The sequence below is a fragment of the Paramormyrops kingsleyae genome, chromosome 20 (assembly GCF_048594095.1).
Source record: "Paramormyrops kingsleyae isolate MSU_618 chromosome 20, PKINGS_0.4, whole genome shotgun sequence".
Lineage (NCBI taxonomy): Eukaryota > Metazoa > Chordata > Actinopteri > Osteoglossiformes > Mormyridae > Paramormyrops > Paramormyrops kingsleyae.
In genome coordinates this window covers 6748215-6776141 of record NC_132816.1, presented here as the reverse complement: position 1 = coordinate 6776141, position 27927 = coordinate 6748215, and the positions used below count along the sequence as shown (strand labels likewise).

At 49.2% G+C, this 27927-nt stretch overlaps 1 protein-coding gene and 2 long non-coding RNA genes across 4 annotated transcripts; 2 read left to right on the top strand and 1 right to left on the bottom strand.

Annotated features, from left to right (window-relative positions):
• Positions 1-86: 86 nt before the first annotated feature.
• LOC111850751 (SERTA domain-containing protein 2-like) lies at positions 87-27471 on the bottom strand. Of its 2 annotated transcripts, none has more exons than XM_023824958.2 (2): positions 27233-27471; positions 87-3872 (listed from the first exon to the last, which is right to left on the bottom strand). In XM_023824958.2, exon 2 carries the CDS (start codon positions 3866-3868, stop codon positions 2864-2866), a length of 1005 nt encoding a protein of 334 aa, XP_023680726.1. In that variant the 5' UTR covers positions 3869-3872; positions 27233-27471; the 3' UTR covers positions 87-2863. The 2 variants fall into 2 exon arrangements, with proteins under 2 accessions (XP_023680726.1, XP_023680725.1); XM_023824957.2 differs by lacking the exon at positions 27233-27471 and adding an exon at positions 9679-10158.
• On the top strand, positions 4932-11900 carry LOC111850754 (uncharacterized). Its single transcript, XR_002839874.2, has 3 exons — positions 4932-5243; positions 7507-7636; positions 11668-11900. It is a non-coding gene; the product is annotated as an uncharacterized lncRNA (long non-coding RNA).
• On the top strand, positions 5599-6855 carry LOC111850753 (uncharacterized). Its single transcript, XR_002839873.2, has 3 exons — positions 5599-5912; positions 6030-6092; positions 6181-6855. It is a non-coding gene; the product is annotated as an uncharacterized lncRNA (long non-coding RNA).
• Positions 27472-27927: the final 456 nt, after the last annotated feature.

The window sequence follows — 27927 nt, the reverse complement described above, 5'->3', positions numbered from 1 at the left end:
AGAGTGTGTTTCAACTGCCATTTTGATACAGAACCCAACCAATGTCAACACCCTCACTTTGGAAAATAAGTGCAATAAGAGTCATGTACTTTACTTTCAGTTTATTGTATAATATAAAACTACAAAAGTAAGACTGCAGCTGGCTCACTCACTCACACACACACTCACACATACATATACACACACCTCATGATAAAATGAGACACACACACACACTACAGTCCATACATTGGTGTGAATACAGTAATCAGTTTGATGTTTTTATTTACTTTCCATTTCCATTTTGGATGAGTATGTAATATTGCATAGACAAAGCCGCAGCTCAAAAGGTCTGTGGAAAAAAAATACAGCCTCATTTTTTCCCCCAGCAGAAAATGCCCTTTTACACCCAGCAGGGCGAGGTCTGTCCCAGTGCTCTCCAGCCCCCCAACCCCCCCCCCCAGCCTGCCCAGGATGAGTTTGCTGAGCCTCCAAGCCTCTGGAAGAAAAACACTGAATCCATCTGATGTGGATGGTACAAAAATCATGGAATTTTTGGCATCATTGACGGAAGCATCCTGACATTCTGGCTCTGGAGCTCAGAGCTCTTAAACTCCAAGGAAAAACTGTGCATCCACTTGATAGAGACACTCGTGCTCATGTCCTGGGCTGCCCACCCAAACGCACCCCCATGGGTCCAGGATTGAGTGTTTTTACCATGACCTGGCACAGACCTCACAACCCCCCCCCCCAACCACTCAGTAAAAATCATATGAAAATAAAAGGTTAAAACGCACGGGAAAGGCGCTCTCATAATCATAAGCCCCCACAAATTACATTCCTAGACGAGTACATTCCTACCTTACATTCTGCAAGCATTACAATCCATATGTTAGCATCACATTAAAATAAATATATTTACACAGGAAACAAATAATAAATAACTTTAAAAAATCACCTCAAACCAAAGAAATTGTTACTGATTTTACATTCAGGAATCAATCTGTCCACCTGGTTCTCTCCTGGTCACTCGAGCAAACTCTCAGAGACGCAGCAGGTACTACGATTTACCCCACAAAACACGTTTCTAGTTTGAAAGATTTTTCCTCCATAAGCTACATGAATGGCTTTGCTTCCATCAGGGATGAGGCTGATGTGAACGTGTTTAAAAATTTAATAGAAAAATACTATATTTGATAAAAAGTTACTTTGATTCTCCATGCCTCTTCTGCACTTGCAGTCGTGCTGACTGACAGCTGCCCGTAGGAACCTCAACCCCCCCCAAACGTCATAAACGGACTAGGGGGAACACTATTTCAAGCCATGATGACGCATCTCAGGCGTGTCTTAGGCTCGACCTACACGTCTGTGCCGTGATCTCAGCAGTGCTCCGGGGCGCCTGCGCCCGCTGGGTCACTGACGGCGCCCCCTACAGGTCGGCTGACCACCTGACCTCCTGTTCATCCAGAAGCCGCCCCAGACAGGTCAGTGACAAGGAGAGAACAGGCGATGTTTCAGACGAACAAAGCAACAGCATTTCAACTGAACTTAAATAGGAACATCAGACATACAGAAGCCATATTAGGTGGCCATGGGTCATACTCTGAGGCAGCAGACACACCAAATTACCCAAAGCTATAGATGCAGGAAACACCATTTGGCAAAAAGGCTGCAGACATCGATACGCCTCTGCGGAGCTACACGCTCGGGGATTGATCGCTAAAACACAGCTTTAAAAATGATTTTAAAAGAAAAATAAACAGTTATTTGGTGCAATGGTAAAGGGTATTATTCATGGAGCATGCATGGGGGGGGGGGGCTGCCTTGGCGAGTCCGTGAGGACAACAGGCATCGTCCCGCAATCATGTCCCATTACAATGTAGCGAGATGAACAGTACACTCTCAGTCAGTGTCGGCAACATATATTACAGCTGATGTCATTTCCTGTGGTAACTCCTGTCTAACGGAAGTGGAGTCCCCGTGAATGTAAACCACGTTTTTTTGTAAACTGTACATGTTTTCCCTTTCCATTCATACTTTACTGGTCAACTACTACCTTTATAAAATAATTTAATCTTTTAGAAACACGTACAATTAAATCCAAATGTCCATTGTGATGTGAGGTGGATTCGTGCCCTAATTTCCAACAGATTGTAGTTTCTTTTTTCTCTCACAGTGATTGGTTGGTTTGAGTACTTATTGCAGATTCGACATCTATGCGACCCAATGAAAAGTCCCTTTTGGCCGGCGGACCAGTGATGAGGCAATGCCCCAACTGGAACCACTGGCCTTCCTGGAGAACCCTGCGTGCGGAAACTCGCACGTTTAAGAGAAACAGAAGGTTCAGAGAACACACCTTATTAAAATACTTTCAGTGATGAGTATTAAATTCTGCACTTCTGTTCTTTCAAAAAAAATACAGTTTGTGTAAAAATATCATCATCAAACTCATTGACTGAGCCGGTGTGGACAGCGCTGATGGACCGGAAACAGGATCTATATACAGAAGTGGGACATGACAACGGGAATCTCCGCGTCACCATTTGTGCTTAAATAAAGGGGGTATCCTTTGCAGCCAGAAACCGGCGGAATTGCCCGCAGGTTGCCGTGGAAACCGGGGGACGGACCGCAAGCCGTGGGGTGGTCAGAGGCAGATGAAGGCACTGGGATCTGCTAGAAGCCGCCTGATGGTCTCTGCATTGAGGGTCTCATGGAAGGGTGGGCCAATGGCATGCAGTGTCGTCAAGCAGCCCCTAAGGGGCGCCACCCATCACTTTCTTACTGCCCGGCGTAGAAAACTGTACAAAAATGGGCACTGTCTATATTTTCTTTGTTCTTCTGAAATACATATTTATGTATTATTTTTTGTGAAACGCTGCTGAAGTCAGGAACCCACCAGGACTTCCATGATGTGGTCCAGCTCGGCCAGGTCCATTTTGAAAGGCTGGCTTGGAGCGGCTGAGGTCGGACCGGTGCCAGGGCCGCCATAGGGCGACAGAGTCTTGACCAGGTCATCCGCCGTCATCACGGGGGCAATTTTGGCGGCGCCGGTCCCTGAGGCGGAGGTGCACGCATCAAAGTCATACATGGAGGTGTCGATGTCCGCAAACAGGATGTCGTCTAGCGCCAGGTCCGTGAGGAAGCCCGAGGAGGAAGAGGAGGTGGTGGATGAGGAGGAAGAAGAGAGTGGGGGGCATGGGCTCATGTCCAGGCTACCAGGTTGAGGGTCTGTCGCCATCACCACCCCTCGGACGTCGGGCTTTCTGGCTTTCAGGTCTCCCCCTGCAGGGAGCATGGGGGATAGTTGGGGCCCCTGAGGAGATGCTCCAGGAGGGGGGGAGGTAGTCGTTGCGACGTCGGGACACAGCTCCTCAATTTCGTCCAGGGCGGAGGAAAAGCCATCTTTGGAGGGTGACGGGGAAGGGGTTGGCCTAGAGGGGGCGCCATGGAAGAGCAAGGTGTGTGGGGAGGGGGAGCTGCAGAAGAGGGAGGCATCAGCCTCCAATAGGGAGGCTGGGGTGAGGCAGGAGTCTGGAGGCGCCAGCCCGGGTGGCGGGGGGGGCGGCTCGCGGAACCCTTCATCGGCAGGGTCCTCGGGGGGCGGGGAGGCGGGCAGTGGGAGGGGCAGGGGCTGGGCCCCGCCCTCACGCCGCAGCTCATCCTGGATACGCCGCAACATGTTGTTGATGAGCACACGGCGCTCCAGGCTGGGCTCGACCGCTGCCCGCGGGTGGTACAGCTTCATCAGCGACATGTTGAAGATGGTCTGTCGCTGCAGTGTGTAGGATGCCTTAGAGGGGCCCCCCCCTCGCCCCGCTGCCACCACCGCGTCGCCCTCCAGCCCGTCATCATCCTTATCGTGCTTCCGCTTTGCCCCTTTACCCAACATATATCTGTGGGACGAGAGAAGAGTGAACATCATCAGAGTGACCATCATCAGAGTGACAGAAAACAGAATGACAGCAATCAGAGTGACAGCAGAGTGACTGTCATCAGAGGGACCAAAATCAGAGTGATAGCAATCAGAGTGACAGCAAACAGGGTGAGTTGTCAAAGTGACTATCAGAGTGACCGCAATCAGTGAACATAATTAGAGTGACCAAAATCAGAGTGACTGTAATGAGAGTTACCATCAACAGAGTGACCTCAATCAGAGTGACTATCATCAGTGACCAAAATCAGAGTGACTGTAATAAGAGTTACCATCAACAGAGTGATCTCAATCAGAGTGACTATGGTCAGTGACCGTCATCTGAGTGACTGCAATCAGAGTGACTATCATCAGTGACCACAGAGAGACTATCATCAGTGACCATCATCTGAGTGGCCACAATCAGTTACTATCGTCAGTGACCATCATCAGAGCGACCACAATCAGAGTGACCATCGTCAGTAACCATCGTCAATAAACAACAAGTTTATTGATGATAAGATCAGAGTGACTGGCAGTGATCAGAGTGACTGGCAATCAGACTGACCCCACTGTAATCAATGTGATTGGTCATCAGAGTGAGTATCAGTAACAGCAGAAAGAAAATTATATTATAGCTATAGTAATTAAGAAATAAAAGTGAACTCCACAAGATCTGGATCAGCTTAATATTATGCTTTAAAAGATTCATGGGAATTCAGGAGGGTTATTCCCCAGAAAGAGGACACCCCTCGCACCCCTGATCGACAAATGAGCAATAGAAGCGCATCACATAGGTAATTCAAACGTTATTTGGCATTAAGAACAGAAAACCTGAAACCTGTAACACGTATTTAAAAAGACACAAAGCAGCATGGCTCACGGCCCGGCCACACGTCAGTAAACAGTAAGCTTATATTTGCTGTTTAAACCATTCATCTTCATAACAGTCAGGCAGCTTGGACTGACAGAGTCACAGGGTTTACGCAGAGTGACGCCCCCGTGGGTCACGCGCGCAGAGAAGTCGCTCGGCGCCGTTTCTTGGAAACCAGTTCAATTCCTCGCAGCGCCGTGACTCAAAGCGCGCCGGTGAAGACATGCGTGACACATGGAGCGTAACAGATACCGCGTAACGCACAGCGCGTAACGTCGCCAGCCCCCCGCTCCGAGTGTGACGTGGGGCAACAGATCCCCGTCCCGTCGCAGCAGGAATGCCGGCGGCACCGCGGCAGAGCAGACGCGCCGAAATGAGTCAGGTTTCGGCGCGGCCCCGCATCACATGGCCGGCATTCCTGGAACGGCGGCTATGAATGGACTCACGAGGCGCTCGTCACAAACGTGTGGGGGAGCAGAGGTAGCACGAGGCCGGCGGGTGCCGGGGTGTGTGTGTGTGTGTGTGTGTGTGTGTGAGAGAGAGAGAGAGAGAGAGAGAGAGACGGAGAGAGAGAGAGAGAGAGAGAAAGAGATAACCTCAATTTTATAAAAATCTGTGACTGCAATCAAAACACGAAAAATGCCAAAAGTCTTGTATTTTGTTTGGTTACTTGTGGTAAAAGTTAGGGCTAGGTCATCATTGTTGAGATTAGAGTTTTTCTCATGGAAACGAATAGGTAGTCCCCACAAACAGGAATACAAACGTGTGTGTGTGTTGGTGTGACAGAGTGAGTGAGAGTGTATGGACGGATGGTAGGCAGACAGACAGACTTAGTTAGATGGGTGAGGAGTGCGGCTCTCTCCGGAAGTGCAGCGGACCGGGTTGCCTGTTGCCATGGCGAACCTCAGCTGAGAATCCGCCCAGCAGGATGATGGGAAGCCAGATGGGGTTTGACAGAAAGGAACAGCGCTGCTTCTCTCCCTTCCTGCCCCGCAGCGCGCCGGTGCCGAGGGGACCCAGGCAGACTCTTGGGAACGGGGACCTCGGGTTTATGGCGTAACATCCGAATCCGACAGGGTCGAGCGTACCCCCACCGAAACCCGCAATCCGCCAGCAGGGGGCTCCAACCAGCGTCTGCCTGTTCTTCAGGTGACGGGCTGTACGACCGTGACCCCGTGTCTCTGGTGATTATCTAAGCAAATTCTCACTATCACACCGTGAAGAGAATGCATGCATCCATCCATCCATCCATCACTGTGTTTACAGTATAGCATTGTGGGGGCCTGGAGCCTATCCCAGGTACCACAAGGACCAGGGCAGTGGACACAGGTCTGTACCTGCTACTCACTAAGTACTGTGCGGTAGTCATGCAGATGATTACTGTTGTACTTATTTGCCTTCTCCCATGCTTAAACAGCACCTTGGGGGGTGACCTAGGAAGGCTCACGACCAGATCCACAACGGGGGCCTCTCATAGCGAGCCACGGAATAAAACTACCGGCGGCATCTGAACCTCCACCCGTGACACTCCAGGGCAATGCCGCAGAAACTTCCGGATAATGATCCAGCATGAAGTCGGCAGCACACAAGCTCTAAAAGTGATGAGGATGGTCGACGTGCTGTAACCGAAATCCACTTCCTGTGGATTGAATCCTCACCATCTCACACATGAGTCAGTCTCCCGTTACGGCGAGAGCATGTCTGGGGGACTTTAAAACGGGTTGGACAGGACGAGCGGGAGGACGAGCGCCAGGACGGCAGGGGATGGGAGGGGCGTGTCCTGACGAAGCAGTGCTGAACCCAGCCCAGTTAAACGAGAGAGCTCCACCAATCACGCTGTTCCATTAGGGATTTGCCTCTAAAGAGAAAACCTCACGTGTGTTTGTTTGGGGGCACCACAGGCCGAAGGATCGATGAATTGCACTGGAAAATTGTAGTAAAGGGACAAGGGGAAATGGGTCCAACAAGCATATCCCAATGAGATTTGGATCTTCAAGACACAACGGAACATAACCAGTGTCCTTTTAAGGTGACTGGGAGGCAGGGTGTGTCACTGTCATTGGCTGTGACACCACAACCTTCTTCCTGCTATTAAATGTTGCACCTTACGAAACATTCAAGGTGGTGCAAATATGTCTACTGCTTGCAAGTTATTAGAGGGTGTCTGATTCATACCGACGGTCTGGATTCTCATTAAGATGACAGCACACTAAGGTGTGTCACCCTTTAGGAGTGTGTCGCTCTCGTGACAGCCGCATGCCCCAGACGACACGTGTACAGCAGGTCACCAGATTGATGCTGGTTCCCCCTAGTGGAAGCACTGTCAGAATGGTGCCCTGGTGAAGAGAAGCACGAGGCCAAAATGACCCATCCGAAGGCTCAAGTCTATGTCAGATGCCTTAACTAGCAGCGTGGGCCAAGTACATCACACTCAAAATGTCATTTAGCTTTTAGCCATAAAGGCAGCATATTCCTGAAAACATCAGAGCCTCCTGGATGAGATTAGGCCCCCAATAAAGGATGGCCTTACTGTTACAGCACGCCTATCCCACAAGAAGGTGAATCCCAAACAGACTGAACCAGAAGTAGAAAACAGGCCTGATAAAGCGATGAATATAGACTAAGGGCAATAAAACAGATCTCGTAACACAAACAGGAAGTCAAGATTAATTTAAAATGTCCATAAAATTCCATCTGTACCCTGGCAAATCTCAAAATGCACAATGCTTTTGTTTTACGGCAGTTTCCGAAGCGTCTCATCCCCGTGTGTCTTCTGGCGAGGGCAGACACGTACTGGCACGTCGCGGGCATCCGTCACGTGCCGCGCCATGTCCCCAGGCTCAGCATCAGTCAGAAGCAGCCGCCCCATTCAGGTAATCCGGGAGACACCTGACTCACACCAGCCATGAGGGGGCTGCCTCGTTTTGTTTTTTTTGACAGTTCAGTATTTCCTCAGAAAGGGACGTAAACAGGAGGTGACATCACTCCCTCTATGTATTTCATATGGCCCATATGGTCATGTGACAGCATCCTTACACTTGGCACAGTTGGTACTTTGACTTGTGTCCTGTCTTTATTCATTGTAGTTTTTTATTTAATGTCCCAATGACCGGATGGGGCTTGAGAAGCCCAGCAGGGCATCCCAAAAGATCCCTGGTTCAAGTTATGCCCAGGTTCACTGTGAAGTACCTTGTGATTGGGCATAGTGCTGAGGTACCAACAAATGTAAAAGTGACATATAGATATTCAAATGAAGAGTCAATGTCTCAGAACAAAATGGCTCTAGATGCCAAGAGAGTATAATGTTCGAATTGACTCCAGTCCCAAAAATGGTAGTAGTTGTGTGGCCGGAGACACCTGCTCCGAAAAGATATGGCACTACGGCCAGGCTGAGTGACCCCAGAGCTCGGCCCGGTGAAAGTCCTTCGTACTGCGGGGTTACTGGTTAGCGTGTGTACCTGCCAGGTTACTGCCTCAGCTAGAAATCAAGCGCCAAAGTAGAAGAACAGCCAGCGAGCGCTGCCTGTTTGCAGCTGCGCCTTCTGCTTCTGGACCACGCTCTCGAAATCCGATCTCACTACGCTCAGGCAACGTGATAAACTTCTGCCTCGCAGTGCTGGCCTTTGACAGTCTCATAACACAGAAATCAGCCGTCTCAAATGACGAATTACATATTTATGAAGCTCTGCCTTACGCTCAGTGCAAACGGCATTTATTCTCGCGCAAAAAAAATCTATTTGTCATAAGCGGCTTCGACAGGAAACTATCCAAGGGAAAAGGGGAAGGTTAAAAAATAAGCACATCACTATTAACTGACTTGTGGAACGTATACTGACCCACTGGTTTCACTGGCCCGATGTGATCCGAGAGCTAAACGAAACGATATCGACAATTCTTTGTGCTGGTTGTGTGTCGTTTGATGGCTGCCTTGCAAAAGGTTCCCATTTGACTTCGCTATATATATTAAATCACATTTCTAATTGACCTTGACATACCTGCTACGGCGATTGTGACCTGAGAAACTGGCTGGTGTCTTTTGCTTGATTTAAAGAGTACGGACACTGTAAGACGGGTCCGTTTAATTCAATTCAGCCAGAAGACCTGATCAGCTAGAGATGTTAACGGGTTCGCCGAGTATAAACAGAAATCTACATTCTAGCGATCAAAAACATCAGAGTAAGCTTTCACACATATGTAGCATTATATATCACATGCAATTTTGTTATAACACATGTAATTAATTAATCGGAATTCGGGTCTTCTTGTCCCGCATAGACGTATAAGGGGGATTTTTAGGTGGCTGCGTTTAAGATCATGACCGGCCGTATCTCTTGATCAGAGCGGCGTCAACAGCCCACTTAGTGAATAAGGTTAATGACAGACAGACATCCTCCTGCCTCCACGGAGTTAAATGTCACCAGGCGTGGGTGTGCGCCGCCCCCGCCCGTGGCACGGCGAAGGGACCACCAAACTTCATCTGTCAGGACAGCGCACCTTCGTCCATCTAATGGGTCTCAAACCAAGCAGCACAGTAACTTTGTCGGCGCGGTGGCAGAGTTGCCGGAGGGAGATCAGAGGATTGAGAAGGTCAGCAGTATGATCGAAATGCACCCAAATTCACATACATGGCCACAAAGTGTGAAAATAACACGTACCGCTGTCACACTCACCCGAAGAACACTTTGCTTTTTATTTAAAATAATCATAAAGCATACCAATTCTCATCCCCATTTAACTAGATACTTACGTAAGCTCCTATAGCCAAATGGATTTATTTCTATCGCTTTCCCGATTTAAAAAGTGAACTGCCAGACGAGCCAGTGGAGGTAAATGCCAAACTTCCATTAATCTGTACAGAGCGATTATACGGCGCTGCGTCGTATTCCGGCGTTTAAACTAGTAACTAGTAACTTACCAGCTTCAGCTCCAGTCGGCTCTTTAAATCAAGCATGGGGCTCGCCGTCCCGCTGACAGAGCTACGTCCATCGCTAAGAGCGCGCATCGAACCGAAACTCCTCAAATGGTCGCTCGCACTTTCATTTTAGCTCGATTGAAAGGCATAGCAGTCCGCAATGGCGCCCAATGAGATCCCGACTCGGCTGGTGTGGCCGCTGAGAGGCGAGGCGCCGCTGCTACTGCCCTGATCCAGCAGCCGCTCGAGGGTGACGTAAAGCAGAGCCGCTGCTGCGCCGAGAGACGGCCGGCTGTGTCTGGCTGTGCCGCGCCTCTCTCTCTCTCTCTCTCACACACACACTGGCACACAGAAACACAATCGCACACTCACCCTGCCTGCTTCCTCCCTCCTCCCCCATCCCTCTCTCTCACTCACTCACTCATTCTCTCCCTGTCTTTCTCCCTCTCTGCCTCTCACTCGCTCTCTCCGTCTTTCTTCTCTTCCTCCCTCTCCATCTCTGTCTCCCCTTTCACTCCCCCTCTTCCCCTCCTTGCCTCATTCACTTTTTTCCCCCGTCTTTTTCTGTATCCCTCTCCACCTCTTACCTTCTTTCCCTCACTCCCTGTCCACCTCTCACTCTGACTCATTCACTCTCCCCCTTTACAGCTTTCTTTCTCTTTCCCTCTCCACCTCTCACTCTCTTGACTTCTTCACCTCTCACTCACTCACTCTCCCCCCCACTGACTCACACTCTCCCCCTCTCTACCTTTTCACTCACTGATTCACTCTCTACTCCTCTTCACCTCTCTCACTCACTCTCTTTCTCTCTCCCTCTCCACCTACACTTGGCAGCTGGGACCCAGCAGTTGCTAGTCGCAGCCAGCAAACTACACACACGCTGCTACTGCAGATAAGTAGCCAATAATATTAGATGTTTCTGGTCTCTCATGGGTTGTGAATGTGCCATTATGAAAAGGTGCAAAAAAAAAAACACGAAGGGAATTTAACTCTTTTTAAACGGCTCCCTGCGTCTGATGTAAATACAGAGTGAAATTACAGGCTCTGGTGACGAGGTATATCCTAGCTGCCCACACGTCCGAGAAACAGCACCACAGTATGTGTCAGCAACCGCAAATATCTGAGACGTTCAAGTTATTCAACAATTTCAAGTACAACATTTTCCGGCCCTGGTTAAAAATAATAATTTTAAAACATCACTAATTAGACGTGGCTTTTTAAAAGGAACAAAAAAAAAAGCACAAACGGAGGCCATAAAGGCGAATTCGGATAAGAAGTGAGTGTAGCGTCCTGGGCGCTGAACAAGGTGTGGCCCTTTTGTACCGAAAGGCGGCACCATCTCTGCTGATGGGGCCAGACACGGTCTCTGCAGGTGCCTCCGCAGGCGGCCTAGGCAGGGTCGTGACAGACGAGCCCTCCGCACGGCCCAGCTCGAGCAGTTCACAGAACGTTCCCTGCAAACCGGGGGCATTGACATCCTGGAACATACCACTCCCAGCAGGGGATGAAATGCTGTGACTGCAGGAATCATGCACTTAGAATAAGGGAGGGGGTGATTTGGCTACAGATACGTAAACGAGTGTTATGACTGGTTTCAAATCCAACAGCAGCGCTTCGTACTGGTATTTCTGTGATACGTACGGGACATCCGCAGTTGGTATTAGAATGACTAACTGCCTCTGTAAATGTAGTATTTATCACTGCTGACTGGTGAGTGAAATCAAGAGTACATATGTATCTTATTCTATACCATAAAACCTTATCTGCTTATAAAAATCACCCGTACGTAGTATGGAAAAAATATATATATTTTAGAAATAAACTATTACATATTGTGACTCTTCCTTCAGTATATCCTGTTAGCCCATAACCTTGTAATGGGTGATCAATAAAAGGATCAACTTTCTCTTACAGGAAATGGCTGACCAGTAGTCCAGTGTAATGAGAGATAATTCTTTAATTCATGTCGTGGTCTTCTGTCCCTGCAAGCAGCTGGACTCGAAGGACGGAGTTTGAAGGATTGGGCTGTGACGGCACATCTGCGCAGTGAAGGTGTCAGATAAATGCAATGGGAAGAAAACTGAGAAAGCTTCTTTAACGTCAACATTTTCGTATAATTATGCTAATGAGCCAGATCACATGTCTGGGCTGAACGAAATACCTCCGTATAACCGATTAGTAATAAGTAAACCGATTCTAGTAATGATATTCAACTGCAGATTATAAAATAGGCCAATGATTATATGTCCTATATCACTTGTAGCCTATATCTTGGGAAACCTGAGACTTCATGTAGGTAGGCCTATAAATAAATATTGATAAAAAAAAAAAATCTATTTTAAAAAAGTATGGTTACACTTCTATGGCGATTTGGATTTTTGGCAACATTATGGCATTAAAAAGCAAAAGAAGAATGTTTAATTTATGAGGCGAGCTATTTAATTAAACCAGATTCTTTATATCCTACGCGAAATATACTAATGAGTTAATAAATAAGTAGCTAAATAAGCCATGGCGGATCCATATCGAACACCTTTATATACCGGGAGGTAAATTAGCTTAACTAGGTTAGTATTATGATCAACAGTTAAAAAGCACAACTGGGCTAAAATTCTGCATATACGTTGGTCCTTAAAGACCAGAAGTGAGAAACGTCTCCGTTAAAGTTTCACAGTGACACCAGTCTGGCATGAACGGAGCCCTTTGCTTTTTCGTATATGAAACAGGACTCCCGACTTTCTCCGGCCCGCGAACCAACCGGAACGAGCCGTCCTCATACGTATCCGCGCGTATTTGTCACCCTGCGGAAAAACCGGTCCGACCGGTACCTTAACAGCACGGTGTTGGAGAAACAACGCCGCAGCGGCCTCCGCCACGGAGCGCATCCGAGCCAGACACCGCACGCACGGAGAAAACCATTAGCTGCCCTCGGTTATGGACCCGGATCGGCGGTCTGGAGGTAGCGGAAGCGCTCCTGGATATCCAGCCGGTGGCCTGAAGTCTGCCGGATGCCAGCTAATGTGCTGGAACCTTCTGTTCCCTGCATATTCAGGTCCTCCTACCCCTGCAGAGGTTCTGAGCCTTTTGCCAAAGTTTGCTTAGCTGAAGGATTGTGTATCGGTTTTGTTCTCACACGTTTCTCCTTGCGCATTCGACAGGGACATTTCATTTGCCGTTTCTATACCTTTTTTATTCTATACAGAAATAACAGATGTGGGAGTAACTTATACACTTCTGTGCTTCTACGAGTTCTGCACGGTGCCAAGAGTAAAAAGCAGCTGGCAAAACCAAGCCAGGGCTCCCCGCCTCGCTGGCCATACCCCAGCATTGGCCGTCCGGGCGCATTGTGGGGGGGGGGCTCTGCTCTCGTATGTCACTCAGCCGAACTCAAAGACATCTGTTCAGCAGCGTTGATCGTTAACCCGGGGCAACGCGGATGAGAGAGGGATTGGACAGATGGTGAAAATAAAAGAGGGAAGACGTTCAAATAGTGATCACTAATTACTGCGTGAAAACCACAGGTGACGCCGCTCGCTTGTGTGCGTACCTTCTGCATTTTGCCCTTAAATATGAACAAAACTCCACAACAGCCTGCCTAACTTCACTATTGTACAGTATAGTACCATTAAATACTACATGGTGTATAAGTTGTTTACAGGGTTGCCAACTCTCATGCATCTGGCGTGACACACGCTTTCTGACTATAACGCTCACGCAAGAAATCTTACGGCAGATCTATATTATTCCATTAGAAACATAAAATTAGATATATCAAAAGCTTTGGGGTAGTTTGCAAACCCTACAGACTATAACATGATACATAGGCCTACATGAAAATGCGCGTGCCTGTGTGTGCAAACTTGACTCGTTAAAAATCTCACTTCAGCCAGCTGACCAAAGTTAATAGCACCCCTGGTTGTTTAACATCTACGTCACAAACGGGGAAGTCCAGTTTCTTAGCGCAAAAGACATTTTTTTTACCTATTGCTATATCAAAAGTATGCTAGCAGTGAAATGTGGCCGTGCGTATCCTCAGACTCAGAAGAGGATTTTTTTCTTCCGCCAGAAATGACAGACTAGGCTTGAAAGACTGTAAATTTCCCTCTTTACTATAGTATTATGGTGTCTGACATAACTACATAATCCATCCGGTGAAGGACTGCAGCGAGCCTGGAGAGGAAGTGCAGGGTACAAGGCAGGGGACACCCCGGATGGGATGCCTGTCTACCACAAGGCACACAATCACACGCTATGAGAAGTTTTAGATATGCCAGTTTACCTAAAGCGCAAGTCTTCAGACCATATCAGGAAACCTGCGTGGATGTGGAAGGTCACGCAAACTCCACGCGCATGAGGGCTCGGCACTGCACGGTGGGAGTGTCAGTCCATGGTGCTACCTCCCGGGCCGCTGACCGTCCTTAGGTTAACATAAATAAATAAATGCATAAAATCGATTTGTGACATTATCGTAGTATCACGGCATGGTTTTAAAATTAACATCACGTAATGTTTTACGGTATTACGTAACAAACTTCCACGTTAAGATTGGATGCTGCAGCCTTTACTGTTTTTAGCCCTCTTTCACCGTTACATTGGTAAAAGCATTAAACTGATTTGCCTGGGTTTCGGCGGCACGTTCGCTGAAATTTACATAAACTCAGATATAGTCAGATGACGAAAACATGGTTAACATAAGGAACAGATTATTAGACAGTTCCGGGGAACTTCCCTCAGACATAGTGATTCATTGCTTATATATCTATCAAAATAGCAGCATCTAACTTACAGAAGTTCAACTGTATCGCTTTTGACATTTAAAAGGGCATAAACGCTGTTACACGATGTAATGCAAGTTGAAAACACCATGGCACAAATGCATTTGAGCTCACCTCGCTGTTATGCCAAACTCATGCATTAAATGCATTTTCCTTTAGTGTTCAAAAAGGTACATTAAAATCGTCGGTGTTAATCGTGTTTTTTTCCCACTATGAATTAAAAGTAAAATCACTATGAATTAAAAGTAAAATTGCTGTTACTAACAATTTATTGATAGAACAGCATAATAAACAAATACATGATTTTTTAAAGCAGGGACATTCAAGTAAAATGGCAGGTTTCGTTGAGCACTTAATGATTTTATGCAATTTTTTTCGGACCGGTCCGAAAACTTCTCAGCTCTCTAATTAAGATAGATCTGGCTAAAGCGACACTAAATTTTCGTTTAATTATAGAAGCCCACAATGAGATTAGCTGCTTAATCACTCGACTCCGGGGAAGAAAAAACCCGTACATTCACTTGAAATTCACGAGGACGATTAGACTCTCCCGCAATAATAATGATTCAAACAGAAACGGTAAAAAGTTATAGCGATGTAGCACTGAGGGTGGGCAGTAGGTGGCCACCCCCGCTTAAATCCAAGCCGGGAGAGACGAGGCGCCAGACCCACTGGGACGGCAGTGCCTCAAACAAACATGCAAAGGAGGCAGGCTTGTAGAGAGACCTTTAATACGGGCCCTAGAGCCAACAAAGGCGCTCCGGGTAAGGTGACACCATCAATTTCCTCCATTCAGGTTTCTTCAACTTGCTGGCCGTACCAGTGCGGGAGCGGTTTAATGCAAATCGGCACTCGCCTTTCTTAGTACACGGCACAGTTTTCGTGTGGAGAAGAAAACCACAGTCGAGCAACCCCCCCTCCCCCCCCACATCACGGCAGAAGGTTCATAACGGTGCTGGCGGGTGTGCACGGTCATGTCTCCGTCCATGCTGGGAGGACGGCGGAATGTAAAACAACCTGCTTTCAATCTGGCCGAGTTGCTCGCTCCTCATGGTCTGCTCGTGCTTTTCTAACCTGGGGACACAATCTGCGCAGATGCAACTACTCCAAAATCAGCATCGTGCTACTGAAACTTCTGGATATATACCCACCTCGTGCCACTTAATGACCCTCTTTAGCATGTTTTTACCTTCTAATTTTACATGACTGGCTGTTTCACTACGTCACAAGGGGCGCAGACGTACAACAGCTGTCTGATGGCAAAACAAACTCGCCCCTTAACTGCCTGTAATCCAAATCAGGACCAGAGTAAAAACACACAGCTGGATGCACCATGCAACCCAACTAAATGGTCCATCTGAAGGTGCTGCAGACCATCTGGATGGGTCTCCTTTGGTGTGGTCTCTAGCAGGTCCAGAATAGGCTGATCACACCACATAAACATCCTTTATGGTCATAGGAAGCTATAGGCTGAAGCCACAGGGAAAGGCAGCAAGACCTGGGCGTATGGGCTTTTAAAAGCAGACGATGCTATGTGATGCCAAGCCTGCAGAGGGTGATACGCAGAATCCAAAGTCCATGTGCCCAGTAACCCAAAAAGGACATCCAGATGTGGCTGCCAGATGTGGCCGATGATTTTAGGACAGACAGTTTATCGTTGCAAGTAATGCTTTATGTCATTTTCCTATATCTGAAGAAAAATTGTGCTCATAACATTGCAATCTAAAGAGGCAGCAGGGGGCGCAGTGGTTAGAGATCTTAAATCCTGAGAGAGAACTTCACCGGAAATATTTTGGTAAAAATGGCCAGCTTTACAAATGCGCTGAGAGATACAGTTGTAAGCTGTCTCAGTTGAGCTGCTAAAAGAGAATATAATGTAAAGGTTTATAGCCTCAGGTTCCTCAACTTCGGCCAGGTGTGCGTGTGTGTGTGTGTGTGTGGACGGATACCGGATTTCAGTGAGGGCTTGATCGCCGCTGTCTTTTCCAGGTCAAACAGAGCCCTGATCCATTTTTCATAATTCCAGGCAAGTCTGAACAATCTCTGGCCCATGGCTATTAGAGCACAATGTGGCGGGTTTAAGAACATGGATGCACACACTGGCGAATCAGCCCCCGCAAGTGTAATGCACATGTCATGGTCTCTGGGGAGTGTGGCCTCCTTTTAGAAGCCCACACGAAGGGACACACGCACACACATGTCCTCCTGGCCTGGCAGCCTCCTTACCGCTCCCCTTGGTGCGTCCCCCTTCCTGTTCTCCCTCAGCGCGTCTCCTGGTTACCTACTGGCGGGCTGACAGCAGACCGGGGGGAGGGTGTTACGCAACAATCCAGACTCGCAGGGGATCCATGCATGGGTGCACGCCGCACACACAGCCCAAGGCTGGCGGACGATGCTGCAGGATTGTGGGAAATACGTAGGAGGCGGGCCACCGTGACCGAGAAATCGCAGCACAGACTGGAGCATGTCACTAGTCTGTGCTTTCTGGCTTACTCAGAAAGATGAAAATACAAAGAGACGTGACATTTAAAGGATGAGCACTTGTACGTTATGCCACAAAACGTGTAGCATTAACGTGTGGCACTGATGTGCCATTAAAGGTACAGGGTTATCCTCAACATGCCTTTTAAAACACCTGCGGGGACAAAAATTCCCGATGCCATTTATTGCCATGATGCTCGGCTACGGGGACAAGACACACCATCGGAGTCAAGAGAGACGGCCGCTCGGGTTGTGAAGAGTCCAGACTCCAAACACCGTGGCAACTGGAAGCAATCTGGAAGGGGATGGTGATAGTGGGGGGGGGGGGGTCCATTCACTGTGCTCCGCTTCCTACACATCCACACTGACAAACACTGGACAAACATAGGAGGAGGGAAGGTCCGGAGAAGGAAACGCTGGCACTCCCACGAGGACCTGTGCTGGTCCCTGCCGCCGGACACTGCCTCTACACTCAGTCCGCTGTGCTTCTCTGGCTGTGGTTGGAGGGCTTTGGGGTTTCTAAGGAGACTCTCTGGTGCCTGTTCTGAACTGGAGGAGAGGTGAGTTGACTAGGAGATATAATTTATATTTTATTGTGTTGTCATGGTTATTAAACAGAGCCCCCTTCTCTCACGTATCACCACTACTCCGAGTTGTCACCCCCACCCACCCCAAGCATGATCAAAAGCGAGGGAAAAAAAATACCCCAACTCTGGATGGCGACCAAGAAACGGATGCCTGCGGTTTTCGAAGTCGACTCCTAATAAGACACCCGTCCATCTATCATCCTGTTTTCTTTTTCTCTTTAATTTCTTTTGGCTTTGGCTCCAGAGGGACTATAAGCACAGAGCTTGTCTGTATTGGGACCGAATTTTAAAAGGAAAAAAGGAGGGGAAAAAAGCAACAACGACTTTGACGCGACTTAAAAAAGAGCTAAGGATGGGGGGCTTCTATTTAAAAGGGGCCTTTTAATTGGGGAGAGAGGGTACAAGAGAGTGAGAGAGCGGGGGTTTGGTAGTATGGAGCGTTCCGCCAGTGCGCTGCAGCAGCATGTACAGGCCCTCCGCGGTACCGCGCTTTATGGCAGGAGCCACACGTCACACGTGGCTGACCGTGACATCCCCACAGATGGGATTCACAAGGATGGTGCCCGGAGGAGACAGCGATGGAATCTGGTGACCCGGTTCCACACATCAGAGTTGCCAGCAAAGGTATCTACAAAGGAAGCCACCGCCTGTGTTTGCACGGCCCTCATGAGGATGACGGGGGCAGGAGAGACCCCTAGCCCAACTGATCTGTCAAAAAGGAAGATTTACGGCACATGAAAAATGACACTAGTGGGGAGCAGTGACCTGCTCGTTAGCATGTACTAGAGGCTAGCTGTCACAGGTGATCAGGTCTCGCTGTGTTAGCATGTGTTAACGGCTTCAGGTGAGGGGCCCTTGTAATGTTACCCTAGCCGGTGACCTGTTCGTTTGCCTTTAGCGTGTAGCGGCTAACCGCCACAGGTGATCGGCTCTCGCTCTGTTAGCTTGCAGCGGCTAACCGCCTCAGGTGAGGGGCCTTTGTTCCATTAGCCTAGCCTTTGACCTGCTCGTTCACCATTAGCGAGTAGCAGCTGGCCACCACAGGTGATCAGCTCTTACTCTGTTAGCATGTAGCGTCTAACCGCCACAGGTGAGCAGCCGTTTCTCCGTTAGCCTAGCCAGTGACCTACTTTCATCTGCAGCCAGCCTTGCCCATGTCACTCCGGTTCCATTTTGGACACAAAAAGCCCTCCGTTTCTCCAGACGCTGTTTGACACTGTAGCTTAAGGTCCTCACGGCGTCCATTCTGATGCGCAGTGGGGGCCCAGGGGCTGAGCTGGGGTATGTGTGGCACATTGAGGACTTCAGCCAGCAGTTTGTGGGCCAGGGAGGATGTCTGCTGTGTGTTTGCCCGATATAACTGCCCCCCGCCGTCAAATTTCAATTTCCTACTGAACCACAACACCCTCCACCATGCTCCCCCCACATGCATCCACACTTACGGGGAGTTAAACATCATAAGCACAAACTCAGCTCTCTCCCATTAAGTTGGCCGGCCATCTTTGGCCCGTTTGCTTCTCAATAGGTGTTTAACCGTCTCCGGCCAACATTAAAGGAGCTGAGGCTCACAGAGCGGGGAAGCTCAAATTAAAACTTGCAGAACTGAAAATGCTCAGTTTACGGCTCGGCTACCCCCCCGTCCGTCCGTCCATCCCCCAGTGCCCCCCCCCACGGTGACACAGTTTGCTTTGTGAAGTCGGCCGCATGCTGTCCGCACCCCCGCCCCCGCCTGGGGACAAGCGGCAGCGAAGGATGGAGAGCTTCTGCTGTCCACAGCTGCTCCTGATCCTTCTGTGCCCATCACCCGGCAACGTGGAACAAAAAGCCAGTGAGCATGCCCCCCCCCCCCCCCCCCCGCACTGCCACAGTCGCCCCTCTGCATCCTCTACCTCACGCACAAACACCAAGGTCTTCGCCCCCATTTATTTGGCTCGATTTGCACGTTAAAATAAAAGTCAGTTAGTGCCCGGCCTCTACAGCAAAGCTTGTAGTTCAAGTTTAAAGTAAATTAAATATTAATTTAATACATAAAATTTAAAAATCTTTTCCTGTCTTGGTACTTAAGCTGTAAATACTTTGAGTTTGCTGTCCAGGGTGTTTGCCTCCCGCGAATAAACAAACATAAGTGTGTATATTTTCCAGTATGTCTGCAAGGAACTCCCAGAATCCCATTTGTGCAGAAGTCATTGTCCCCCCACAGCCTTGACTGGGAGTGGCTGGTCAGTATCGGGGCTCCCCCCCCACCCCTGTCACCCCCTTTCCTGTCTCCACTGGTAACACAAGGAAGGCAGACACCCCCCAGCCCCGCCCAGCCCCGCCCTGCAGTGGGGCTCCCACTCAGGCCTGTCGTGTCCCACAAACAATAAGGTGCCAAAGAACAAAAGCTGTTTCGGGGGCCGAGCCCCCCTCATAAAGAACCTGCAGTTGAAATAGGCTGAAAGAGACCAGCAGGACGAGGGTTTAACTTCTGCAAGCAGCTGCTGGCACATTTTGCTGGTTTGGGTCACCTCCGCAGACCAGAAGACACAGAGCCGTACCATGTAAGACGGACGGGCTGTCAAACTGGGCTGTCAAACTGGGCTGAAACGCCCACAGTCTAAGGATGGCCTCAGTGGGTCCCGGCACCCCAAATGAGGAGAATGGGGGTGAGTCCCTGAGGTGACCCTGTCCTGATGGTCCACTTTGTGGGTGAGGCGGACCTGGGTCTTACTACGATCCATTGACATAATCGAGGGTGGGGGGGGGGCACTTGGCACACGGCTGGCTGTGAAGAATGCGCCCTTTCTGCCGCAGCGTCCCGAGCTGACCGTGCCTCTGTTTGGCTGCACTGGCACACTCTCGCAGGAAAGTGAGCGGGCGGGCGGGGGGGGTGGGGTTTGGGTTTCGACCGTGCTGGGGGGAGCCCAGATGTCAGCAGACTGGAGACACAATGGGCACGGCGCCCCGGCAAGCCGCCAGGGCCGCCCATGCTGGCACCGGTGAGACCCGCGGCCCACAGCCCCTCCGTACGGTACAGAGGCGGCCCGCTGGCTACCCCCATCACAGCGGGAACCTCCCTCCCCTGCTAATGCCCCCTCCCACCCCCGAACTGTATGGGCTGTTCCTCATCTTATTTGTCAATATCATGAATTATTGAGGAGAACAATTTCGAACAGCAATGAAGCCTCCCCAAAGCCCCTCCCGCCCCCCACTCATCGTATCATCCATCCTCCTGGGGGGCACCTCAGAGAACGAAGCTCCAATACCATTTCCTGCAGACAGAGATGTAAACATGAACATTTTCCACCCAGGATTCCATAAAATCTCGATCCCCAAAACAAATCTGCCTCTGTGGTTAATAAAACACTATTGATTTGTTTGTCTAAAGTGTGATTGGATCTTTCTCGCCTATAGAACTGATCTGGTCATAGATATCAGAAATTATGACAATTGGCTAAATTAACGTCGGCTGGCCCTGGGTGTGTACGCTACGTGGACCTCATCTGTAGGCACGGAAACTGCTTGATTTAGCTTCCGAATCACTCGCTCAGAATCCCGGGCGAAAGGGAGACTGCGGAAGACAGGAGATTCCGGATCTCCATCCTCACCGCTGGCGAATGAGACGGCCTAGGACTGCAGCCAAGATTGATACGGTGGAGGATGGTATGGAGGGTCTATTTTTAGCCCGAGCGAAAGGCGAAAGGATGCGTAAGATGTTTGCTTGCAGTGGGAGAAAGAGAAAGGAACTGTGGAGCCGGTTTTCCAGGGCTGGTGGAGTGAGCGTTTACCCCGGCGATGGGCAAGCTGAGCCGTGCGGGGTGGTGAAAACAAGTACACATCCAGCAGCAGGCGGGGAGTCACCAGTGCACTTCCTCACTTTTCATTTCCGCTTCGCGTTTTAGGGAAGTGTGGGCCGACGCCCACGCTAAGAAAAAGTCCCCATCTGTACCTAAAAGCCCAAAATATCTCACGATTCCTGTCACACGTACATCACTTGATGAGGATCCTTGGGTTTGTGTGTATGAGTGTGTTTTTGTTTTAACAACCAAAACAGGAAAAATATATATTTTCATGCGATGGTATGAGCAGCTGGACTGGAAAATACCTTCCATTATGAATGACTGAGCAGTAACACCGATATCCCTGACTAAACCCAAACCCGAGAAGCAATACTGACCGAAACTTTAAAGAAAAGAAAAGACCACTCAGGATTTCCTATAATGGCTGCTGAAGTTTAGTCTCTTTTCTCACGGATAAAGACCGTCAGGTCTTTCACGCAGGACCCCTCCAACACTGACCCCAGAGGGCATAATCGGACCCCCTGGCACGACACGGCTGGGCCTCCCTGGCATCGGAGCTTCATTAAAGGCTGCAGCTTCTCTCCGACGATGTCCCCTATCCTACTCTGAGGGTCGCTGACCATCGCGGACCCCTGTTGATTAAACAGATCACCTCCAGTCAGTTTTTAAATATTAAGTGTTTGTCGAGCTTGTGTGCATTGCAATCGAGCGGGCTGGGTGTTGGGTTTCCGGGGGGGGGGGGGGGGGGGTGCGATGACAACTGTCACTCATATAGACGTTACATCACAAGGAGCTGCTACAGCAGTCTGTGCGACATGTATTCACTCACTCACTAACGCAGACAGCACATCATGCTCTGCCAATAACAGGTTCCCAGCTACCGCTTAAACAATACTGTAAAACAGCCTAATCACAGCTGCGAGATTAATCCGATGCTTCCTGCGCCCACGTTCCTGGTGTCTACAAAGGCAGCGCCGGAGGCCCCAGGCTCTGTCTCACTTCCGTTCCTTCTCCGGTTTCCTCTCCTGCCACCCCCCCCCCCCCTTCCCTGGCCACACTCTCTCGGGCTTCCGGCAGCCTGGACCCAGCCAGCAGGCCGCTCCTGCTTAAGAGCGAGAGGCAGGCGGGTCGAGACATGAAGGAAGCGGGGAGATCGGCAGGAAGAGCTTGCGAGTGGAGCGGACGAGACGGCGACGGGTCTGATGCAACGAGAAGCAAGTGGCTCCCGCCGTCTGAGGTGGCGGGGTCGTCCCGCCTGGATCGGCCTTCATGCCCCTGCCACTCTCCCTTTCAGATCGGGCAGAATTAAACCTGAAAACACAGATCTCCACGAGAAGAAGACGGTGAGAACATCGAGAGATGTGTGTAGAGCTCCTGAGCTTGTGCACACGGGTAGGTGTGTGTGAACTGGCATCCCCTCAGCTACCCTCTCCAACAGGTCCAGCTTGCAAATAGGTGGCCATAAAGAATCCTGACTGCTTTCTGTGTGTGTGTGTGTGTGTGTGTCCCAGTGGTGCTCACCGCTCGGCGTCGACGGTGCAGCCGGGAGGCCCTGACTGCGCCTGCCCAACGCTCGGCGTCGACGGTGCAGCCGGGAGGCCCTGACTGCGCCTGCCCAACGCTCGGCGTCGACGGTGCAGCCGGGAGGCCCTGACTGCGCCTGCTCACCGCTCGGCTTCGACGGTGCAGCCGGGAGGCCCTGACTGCGCCTGCCCAACGCTCGGCGTCGACGGTGCAGCCGGGAGGCCCTGACTGCGTCTGCTCACCGCTCGGCGTCGAGGGTGCAGCCGGGAGGCCCTGACTGCGTCTGCTCACCGCTCGGCGTCGAGGGTGCAGCCGGGAGGCCCTGACTGCGTCTGCTCACCGCTCGGTTTTGAGGGTGCAGCCGGGAGGCCCTGACTGCGTCTGTTCACCGCTCGGCTTTGAGGGTGCAGCCGGGAGGCCCTGACTGCGTCTGCTCACCGCTCGGTTTCGACGGTGCAGCCGGGAGGCCCTGACTGCGTCTGCTCACCGCTCGGCGTCGACGGTGCAGCCGGGAGGCCCTGACTGCGTCTGCTCACCGCTCAGCTTCGACGGTGCAGCCGGGAGGCCCTGACTGCGTCTGCTCACCGCTCGGCGTCGAGGGTGCAGCCGGGAGACCCTGACTGCGTCTGCTCACGCAGGAATGCGGCAGATGCAATGCCTCGTCCTTCGCAGGGGCTGCCTCAGTGTGGCACTAGGGTTTTGCACATGAGTTTTGTCTACTTATCTCATCATGCTCTTTTTATTAAGAGATACAGACGTATAGAGGTTAGAGTGAAACTTGGGGTCAGAGCACACGGTCAGATCTATATTCGGGGGGGGGGGGGGGATAAGGACCTTGCGTAAGGGCCCAATGGCGATATGGTTACTCCAAATAGAACGGGATTCAAACCAGCAACCTTCTGATCACGGGTCCAGAAGCCTAAACCGCTGAGTCACGCAGGACTGTGGACTCCCACGCTGTGGATATGCAGGTCGACAGCACAACCAGGTCGAAGCACTCACCCAAACAGCGACATGAATCGTTCTCTGCTCAGACGGAAACTGTTAAAGGTTCGCAAAACATCCAAACGCCTGTGTCACACAAGTGGGACTGAGCACTTGTCAGACTGAAACAGTCATTTCATTCACTTCACACTACTCTTATAAAGTACCCAGTGCAGTCACTGAGAACAAAAATGATCAATGCTTAGAAACGGCACGCTGTTAAAAATAGGTCATTCAGAAGAGTGTAGTCTTGTAAACACAGGTGGCAATACTCTTCGACATCATTGATCAACATTCATGCATAGACCTGGGGGAGAGAGAACCGTCTCTAGATCCACAGAATCACAGACACCTTCTGTCTTAAATCACAGTTACTGTCACAACCCGTCTGGCCCGTTCTCTCCATATGGCCAGCGGGGGTACCACCTTTGCAATACGTCAGTTAGTCAAATTTCTTCTATGCAAGATATTCCACAGTCAACTGTAAGTGGTACTACTGCAAAGTGGAAGCATTTAGGAACAACGGAAACTCAGCCACGTGAAGTAACAGAACAGGTTCCAAACTTCCTCTGCCATTAACCTCGACACAAAAACTGTGTGCCGGTAACTTCATGGAATGGGCTTCCATGGCCGAGCAACTGCATGCAAGCTTCACATCACCAAGTACAATGTTATGTGTCGGATGGAGTGATGTAAAGCACACTGCCACTGGACTCTGGAGCAGTAGAAATGTGTTCTGTGGAGTGACAAATCACGATTCTCTGTCTGGCAGTCTCATGGACGAGTCAGGGTTTGACAGATGCCAGGAGAACATTACCTGCCTGACTGCACTGTGCCAACTGTAAAGTTTGGTGGAGGAGGGATAATGGTATGGGGCTGTTTTTCAGGGGTTGGAATTGGCCCCTGAGTTCCAATGAAAGGAGTCCTTAATGCTTCAGCAGACCAAGACATTCTGGACAATTCTATGCTTCCAGCTTTGTGGGAGCAGTTTGGGGAAGGCCTTTTTCTGTTCCAGCATGACAGTACCCCACTGCACAATGCAAGGTCCATAAAGACATGGTTGGGTGAGTTTGGTGTGGATGAACGTGTCTAGCCCACACAGAGCCCTGACCTCAATCCCATCGAACACCTTTGGGATGAACTAGTATAGAGATTGCGAGCCAGGCCTTCATGTCCAACATCAGTGCCGGACCTCACAAATGCTCTTCTGGATGAATGGGTAAAAATTCCCTCTCCAAAATCTTGTGGAAAGTCTTCCCAGAAGAGTGGCAGCTATTATAGCTACAAAGGGGGTATTTGATGCCTATGGATTTAGAATGGGATGTCATTGAAGTTCCTGCAGTACTCTTGTCCATATAGTGTATATCCACAATTTATCAAAAAAATATGCAAAATGACATGCCTGCACCTGTAAAAGCCCACAGCTGGAGCCCCATCTATTTTATTATTTTAATATTTCTATAGCAACGTTTAGACAGAAGACAGACATTGTGAAAGAATGTCGTCGCCTTGACGACTTCATGACACCTAATTATAAAAACACATTTGACTGTCCAGAGGCATACATGGTTTTAGGAACTAAACATGTCCCATAAAATCAGTTTTTATGTTAATAAATAAATGATTAATAATATTTAATGATTATTTTCTTTTATAGATTATTGGTTTGTATATGACCCCCAATAGGACAAGTGGATGCAGAAAATGGGTGGATGGATATTTTGTATATAATTCAATTTACTCTTAAGCTTTTCTATTAGGTATCTACACACATTTTATTTCTTGAGAATTTCCTCAAACGAATCACAACATCAGTAATTTATTTAACATAATATACTATGTTAATATACCATGTGTCTTCACCCCATAAACAGGAGTCGCCTAATTACTGACAAATGCCGTACATTAGGTGTTTACTTAAGCATAACTTTCCTATAAAGGACAGACACCAGATAGACCCTCTGTTTCCGCCTGCTGATACGCGGAGTCCTGAGGTGTCCGTCTCGACTACAGGCTCACGACGGCAAGCATAATCCATTCAAAGCTGGGAAATTAAAAAGAAACCCCCTAATTCACGCCGACAATCCCAACCAGGACCAGAAGAAATCTATGAGAAAGGTATTTCCGAATTATGTCAAAACATATCGCCATTGAGACCTAGCAGTGGTCTACCCACCGTTAGCCAATCCGTCATTCTCATCATTTAGCTCCCTCCCGTCCCATACATGCACCTTTAACAGATTAATACGCACACCTAAGGATTTCCGTTTCTTTCTTATTTCAGTGATTGCGATACACACAAACCCCGCAGCTTTCGCCAGGTAAAGTCCCGCTTACAGTATAAATTACACCCTGCAGACAGACCTGTCTACCCGAGAGCTGAGTGCAGTGGGGTCGAGGGTGGGCTTCGCAGCGTCCACTGGAATTCCCATTTTTGACCATCCAGTCATACTGCCACAAGGTCCAAATGTACGAAACCATTCACCAGGTTTTGAAATTAAACTTTAAAATTCCTTTAAACTATTTGGTCGCTGACGGCTGTATTTTACCAATATGCAGCGCTCGTAAGGTGGATCTCCAAAAGCTGACTGATTCTGGCTTAATGAGTTTAAATTTTGCCTCAATTTGAACATCATGCGAGGTCTACCGGATTGGACTGATAATCTTATAACAAAAACTATCTCGTACGTAATTTCATCCGCCCGTACTAATTACACTATGAAAAAAATCATTTTTATCGTACGGTAAGATATGTAGCCCACGCCGTAAGTTCGTACGTACTGCCCGTCCAAATGCATGCAGGCTTCACAGAGTCCACGGACCGAAACCCTTCGCTTTAATGAGACAAATGGCATTGTTAATAAAGGTCAAAACCTTAAAACTCGGGCTGTATGACAAATGTACCAATGTACCATTGGGAACAGCTAGTCAGCCACTCCAGCCGGCTTTTTCAAAAGGCACTGCACAGGAAACGAATCCCCACCCTACGACACCCCTATTCATTATTATTATTATATTATTGTTATTATTGTTATTACTACTACTACTACTACTACTACTATACTACTACTACATTGGCTCTTGACTGTTCAGGTTTCCCTATTCAAAACTATCAATTAATTATCTTCGCGTAACTCTCCGGTTAAACTAAAAGCGTTAAATTGCACGGTGCTTTATTTATAATCAGCAGCAAGTTTTGCAAATATTCCAAAAATTTTACCAAAAGCTATTTCTCGTGTCTTCTTCGCAGCTCCCTTTAAGGTTAATGTCAGCTGTGAGGGTTGCAGTTCGCTTCGTTCGCACTTTGTGGTATCAATAGGCTCATTATAATAACAAATACAGTGCCCCCACCGTCCCATCAAACTCTCCGTCCCAAATCACACCAATAAGATAGGCCACCCGAACGCAGACAGATATTTATACTTACTGGTATCGGAGAAAGTATCCGGTCCAGGTGCACAATAATTAAAATCGAAGCAATGAAATAAAGCCGGGTAATAAATAATGTTTCAAAAATCAATATTAGTGTTGGAGTCATGTGCCGAAACCGTGGCTGTGCGTCACTTAAAAAATACTTCAACTAGGATCGGGATCACTTTGCAGATTCTTCGCACAACGTAACAAGTCCCGACAAACACTAACAGCCATGGAGCCGGACAGCTACGATCGGCGGCCCCAAGAGCCCCGGCCGCAGCTCTCAGGACATTTAACGTGATTGATGGGTCGGGCGGTGAGTCACAGCGCAGGGTCCCGCCCACCACCCGCTAGGCAGCCAATCGGACCGCGAGCCAGCGCTCCCACTTCGACAGCGGCCAGAAAACGCGTGTTCTGTCAAATATAACTTGCTCCCCCCCCCCCCCCCCCCATTGCCTCACTTAATAGGCTACTGCAATTTCTCATTATTTGGCGCATTTGAAGGGGGCAAACGAGTTGTTTTGCTTTTAGATTTAAATACAGCTGGGTGGTTTGCGTCGTCGTGTATCTCAGTGGGAGAAAGACGTGACTAAAGATTACATGGCATCATGATGTCCAGTTTAATGTCACGCAAATGTAGGTGGCTGAAAGAGTGATGCAGGTAGGATGACTAAACCGGAACCTTGATATGTAGGCTGTTTAATATGT

Coding starts and splice junctions, on each gene's coding strand:
- LOC111850751 (XM_023824958.2), bottom strand. CDS start 3,868: ATGTTGGGTAAAGGGGCAAAGCGGAAGCACGATAAGGATGATGACGGG.